Raw genomic sequence first — 6,161 nt, forward strand, 5'->3', positions numbered from 1 at the left:
TAAATTTTATTTTTTTCAAAAATATTACTTTTTCCACTTTTTCGAAAAAGTGTTTTCGGCGTAACTTTGCAGAAGTTTTTTGTTAATTTTCAGGAACTCTAGAACTATTGAAAATCTGCTCAGAACAATTTTTTATTTGCCTTTTTGCCACATATCGTATGCTGCGTGAATCTGGCATACACAATTTTTAAAGGAATTTTTTTCTGTCGAAATATCTAGAACTTTTTTTTTCCTTTTCAAGAACTGTAGAACTATGGGAAGGCTACTTAGAACTACTTTTTTTTTGTCGTTTTTCATCATACCGGCTGCCAACTTCCCAGATATCGCCCTTCCCTCTTAATTGTCGCTCGCGTAACAATTGTCTGCATGGCGGCTATATATGCTGCGTCGTCATACCAGCGTGAGTTCTTCCACAGCGGTGCGAAGAGATTGGGATATGGGATCCCACTGCTCATTTATATCTTGAAGACGAAGAGTTGCTTCTTTAAGTAGTATTGAGAGACTGTTGTGAAAGTTCTCAGCTGTCCGTAGCGATTGCATTTTTTCGACGTCACACTTCGTTCAAGTTGTTAGTAGTGTTCTCGTGAAGACTGAACCATTCATTTAGTAACTCAATGTTTTTCTTTATTGGTATTTGGTAATATTTTTTAAATACCCTTCCACCAGTTCTCAGGCGAAGATGAAGACGACGAGCAGCACTTGTTAACTGATCAGTGGATAGCCTTCTGTAGCTTCCATTTGGGAGACTATCAACAGGCGCTACAACAATACAAAAGCATAAGAAATGTTGAGCCTGCAACGGAGGACATAGCGCTTAATATTGCCGTTTGTATGTTCTATTTGGGAATGTATGAAGAGGCACATCGATTGATTGAACAGACACCGAATACACCCCTGAAGGTGCGTCTACTCTTTCATCTGGCGCAAAAATTCGGCAATGAGGCACAGTTGACGCAATTGCAAGCTTCACTGCGGGTAGATGTGGAAGATCAGTTAAGTCTGGCATCGATGCATTATTTGCGAGCACACTATCAAGATGCGATCGATATATATAAACGATTACTGTTGGATAATAAGTACGAAGGGTTATGCATTTACTCAGATACAATCACAAGCATTAACATGTTTTTTAAACATTTCAGAGACTACTTGGCCATCAATGTCTACTTGGCATTGTGCTTCTACAAGCTGGACTACTATGACATGTCACAAGAGGTGCTCGACGTATATCTGACTAAGCATAAAGACAGCACCATTGCCACTAATCTGAAAGCGTGCAATCGTTTTCGACTGTTTAATGGACGCGTAGCCGAACAGGAGATACAAAATATTGCAGACAATGNATGCAATGCAAACATTTCCGGCACTCTTGAATATCGTGCCAGAAGCACGTCTCAATTTGGCCATATACCATTTGAAGAGTGGCAATGTGCAGGAAGCGCATGCGCTCATCAAAGAATTGCAGCCCACTGTGCCGCATGAGTACATACTCAAGGGTGTGGTGCATGCAGCGTTGGGTCAGCAAATCGGTTCGGTGAGTTGCTCATCATAGAAGTATTATTCAATAAATTTAAAAATAAAAAAAAGTCAATCAATGCTCTCTTGCATAGAAGGAGCACATAAAAACCGCTCAGCAGAATTTGCATTTAGTTGGCAGCTCGGCTACGGAATGTGATACTATACCGGGTCGTCAGAGCATGGCTTCGGCTTTCTTTCTCTATGCGCAGTTCGAAGAGGTGCTGGTCTATATGAATTCCATACGAAGTTACTTTGTGAACGATGATACTTTCAACTATAACTATGCGCAAGCCAAATGCGCTACTGGTTATTACAAAGAAGCCGAAGAGCTGCTTATGCAAATTACTGACATGGATATTAAGATTCAACACGCCTATTGCATGATTATAGCCAAGTGCCACATACATGCCGGGCGTCCTGAATTGGTAAGCGCTGAAAATATTTGCTAAGACGGGTTAAGCTATAAGAAATTTTATCAGAGGCCTACAATAGCAAGAACTAGTTTTTAGCAAAACTCAAGTAGTCTTTGTCTGATTTTATTTTAGAATGCCATTTTTTATGGCTTTAATCTGTAGCTTTCGATCTTTCTCCTCTTTAGGCTTGGAAGGTTTTTATCACACGCGACACAAATTCTGAGGCCTTCTTATTACTACAACTAATTGCCAATGAGTGCTACAAATGTGAGGAATTTTGGGTGGCTGCAAAGGCCTTCGACATGCTTGAAAAGTAATATGGGCGGAGTGTTCCCGAAACAGGTTATAAATTGTATTAAATGTACACGTTTTCTCCTTAACACTTGCAGGCTCGATCCAAGTCCTGAAAATTGGGAAGGTAAACGCGGCGCATGCGCTGGCGTTCTTTATGCTTTAGCTTCGAAAGCCGATAAGGGTTGTCCACCGAATGGCGTGTCAGATGTAATTGGCTTGCTGCGCGACTCATCGAATCCGCAAGCCGATATGATGGTAAAAGTTGTACGTAAACATATAAATAGTTTGAGATGAATGTGAAATATATAAATACATACATACAACATAAATACACAAAACACATAAAACAAATGTGTAATATTTATAATAAAAATTGTTTTACAACTCAGAGAGGCATACGCATTGTTTGCGTACGGTTCAGCTCACGACGCCGGCTAAGTATTTAAGTATATCCACGTATCCTCTGGGGAGCGACCAAACTCCCGGTTTTCGCCTAATTCTAAATTTTTTTTTTTTTGAAAATGGAACTACATAGAACACTTTTATAAAATTTATATCTGTGTACTGGAAAATTTTCCACTACAGAAAATAAAAAAATTAAAAAGGCAAATCAAGCGACTTTCAAAACAAGTTCGATTGATACCCATATGTAATAAATCATTTAACTTCTAAAATAATTTGAATATAGTTTTCCAACAGCTGGTAACCATATAAAAAAACTAAAGCACATCAGCTGGCCAAGCCGTTTAATTTGACACCTAATTTTTGAAAATCGAACGAATCGCACCTACAGATCTGATGACGTATGTTAAATATCTAACGCAAGCATCTCCCCACTCTCGATTAAGAAGTTTCATTTCAAACACTGCACTCCTCATGAACTGGGGCACCCTAATCTTGCGAAATTTCCAAAGCACGGCATGTACGCTTTAACACATTCAAAGCCAGTTAGCTTTGATGGTCGGAACAGTTCCACTTCTTTAGTCGCGCAAGATGTGATGTTGCCACAGTTTACAATTGGCACATTTGCAATTCAGCAGCGCTCAACGCCATCAGTACCAATGCCATGAAAATCAGCATCAAACGGACGATCTATTTACATACATATGGGTACGAAAGGGTGACGGCGACGCTTTCAGGCGGGTCTAGCTGTGTACTCTGGCAGTGTGATAGAAGCCGCATTGAATTTGCATATTTGATATTAGTGTGTGCAGCGCACAAATATTTATAGGGCGTGCGGTGTTCATTACGAGACACTCACACTTGCAATTACACAAACCCCCCTCGCCCCAAACGTAACAAACACATACAGACCCGCGCTTAGCAATTCATGAATTCCTTTCGAATTCATTGTGCAACTACGAGTAATATGACATTGCCACAAGCATCCTTGCTATCATTTTGCCTTCAACACTATGTATGTAGCGCAATGACACCTAGCGCGCCACAACAGGCACGTTCGCATGTCTCGCGCCACTCAACATAAAGGCTGCAAGCTGCAAGCACTTTTGTAAATGATTTTCCTTTTGCATTTTTCATGTGGCAAATGAGTAGTTGTGGTTGGCTGTTTGGGGCATGCTGCTCAGAATACTAGCGGGTGTTCAATGCCTTTTAATTGCGTTGCCCAATGTTGAATTTGTTATTGTAATAACTAATTGCCAATGCAGTGGTAATCGTTGTTTGGCAGTGATTCGATAAAACAAAAGAAATAAAGCCACCATAACGAATTCATAACAATTTATGGCATTCATTTGTTATTTTCAATTTTCGTCTTTGTTATCGTTGCGTGAAAGGTGCGAGGCGAAGTGGTTTTCATTAGGTCAAAGAGATGCAAATTTCATGCTGGTATTTTAGTGTCAAGTAAAGGTGTTGATAATTTATTCAATTCGTCGTTGACATTCATAAATTGGAGCGTTTAACCCGTTAACTATGTCAGGGGTATATGCGAGGTATCTGGTACCTAAGTGCGATTGCTAAAGCATTCGTAAGTTAATGTACTAGGTATATTTCTAGAATTAAGCCCTTAAATGTAGGATATCAAAAGAAATAGGCTAACTTGCGGTTTCTCAATTATGTATTTAGATATTAAAATTCATCCGCCCTTCAAACACATTTTTTCAGAACAAAATTTGTGTTTCAAGCCCAGATAAATTTTTAAAACCTAATTGAGAAAACTGCCCTTAGAAAATTGTAAAATTCAACTACGGGTTAAGAAGTAAAACTTAGAATTTTAAGTAGATTAATTCCTTACTAAATTCACTAATCGATCGCACAATATTCACAAAGAGATGAAAGGAAACCATTTGTTAGAAAAGTATTTACTTTGAGAAACACTTTTGAATGTATTTGCGTAAAACTTGTTATTGGAATGTCAGATTGGCCAAGGTACAAAGAGTAATTTGCAAAGAATTGCAAACAAATAGAAAGCCCGCAAGAAAGCAGCTGAAGTCGATTATATATTTCTAACCAAGCATGTGTGGAGGTCAAGAACTTAAGAAATTGCAGTGGGTTAATATCACTTATGTCTGTTTAACCGCAGAAGCAGGGTTTGCCTAGAAGTCTGATTCTAGTCCTACGTAGTGCTGGGAAATCGCAGAGCAGATGCTCCACCGTTTATTCTGCATCTCGTAAATTACAGCTACGGAAAGAAGTTTTATGTTCCAGTCTCAGTCTTGCAGTATGGATTCCCACGGCCTAGTGGCCTGTGTAAACGGCAGCTAGTGGAGATAGATCCCTTCTGTTTAGTTTGAAAAGATCTCTGCTTGAAAAATACTGACCGAATTTGGTAATCGAATAGACACTTAGATTTGGAGGTCGGTTGAAAAATTCTCGCCTCTACGCCATAATCCATCTTTGAGCCGTCCAGATACTTCGAAGCGTTCAGTAAATATAGGATCCTTCCACTCCTTTCTTGATACAAAAATCGTGCCAAAGTTACTTCTACAAGAGAAGCGAAGGACGAATGTAGTCAGATTTCTCGCGAATGCTTGGGTCGTTGAAAGAGTGCAGGATATGTCCTTGCCCGCACGTATGTACGTGCTTTCCGCAGTCTAAGTTCCCTCAACCTAAGGGCATTTTCCTTAATAAAGAGATCAATCGGTGGCAAATGACAGATGACATTCAATGCTTCCGTTGGACATGATCTGATCGCCTCAGTAATCGCAATGCAGGCTGAACTTTGTACCCTACCTAACATTGTCATATGTAGTTCATCTCTACGGCTTTCCACCAAACCAGCGAACCGCATGCAATAATTGGGCGAATCACCGCCTTGTACATCCATAGCATAATATCAGGTGGTTGGCCCCCACCTCTTGCGCAGCAGTTTCTTGCAGGAAGACAGAGCACCATAGTCCTTTTTTACTCTTGATTTGGGTTAGTTTAATATTTTGCTATGAATCCGCGTAGTTACTTTTTCAGAATTCGCTAGTCCATTTTTATACTTTTTTGACGCTCTGGTCTAATTGTGCGCCATAGCTTAAAATAATTAAAATCAAATCACAACGACTTTAAAGTTTTTAGTTAAGTTTTTCCAGATTGAACAAAAATATGTATTAACTAAAAAATATACCAAGTAAATATACAAGCAGATTCTACAATTCTCTTTCGAATTGAAAATTACTCAGAAGTGAATTGCAGAACCTGCCTGGTAATCTTAAAATTTAATTCAAAGGATAAAGCTGACATAAAACCTTACCTTGCTTCCTTATTTTGTCAAAGAGTGATTGTTTTCTTTGATTGTATATGTATTTTCTGACCAAAGTGGAGATAAATGAAGTTTCATGGAAGAAAAAGTTTCTTTTTATGAGGACATAGTAACAAGATAATATTACTCTTCTCCAATTTTCATATCAAAACCGTTAATATTGTTTTTATTTTTCTTACTCTAGCTAGTAATGGTTATCTTCGCTGCTGTATTATTTTACGTTTGCTTGC

The 6,161-nt window shown here is 38.9% G+C and overlaps 1 protein-coding gene across 1 annotated transcript; it reads left to right on the forward strand.

The window, feature by feature from the left end:
- Positions 1 to 666: 666 nt before the first annotated feature.
- Positions 667 to 2,519, forward strand: Ttc26 (tetratricopeptide repeat domain 26; the record flags this gene model as incomplete). The annotated part of the gene is made up of 6 exons (XM_017633115.1): positions 667 to 1,076; positions 1,143 to 1,350; positions 1,421 to 1,534; positions 1,611 to 1,943; positions 2,117 to 2,244; positions 2,321 to 2,519. Coding segments are annotated over 6 exons (1,392 nt in total), but the record flags the coding sequence as incomplete, so codon positions are not given.
- Positions 2,520 to 6,161: the final 3,642 nt, after the last annotated feature.

Source organism: Rhagoletis zephyria, unplaced genomic scaffold (assembly GCF_001687245.7).
Source record: "Rhagoletis zephyria isolate East Lansing unplaced genomic scaffold, Rhagoletis_zephyria_1.1 Rzeph_scaffold_11142, whole genome shotgun sequence".
Lineage (NCBI taxonomy): Eukaryota > Metazoa > Arthropoda > Insecta > Diptera > Tephritidae > Rhagoletis > Rhagoletis zephyria.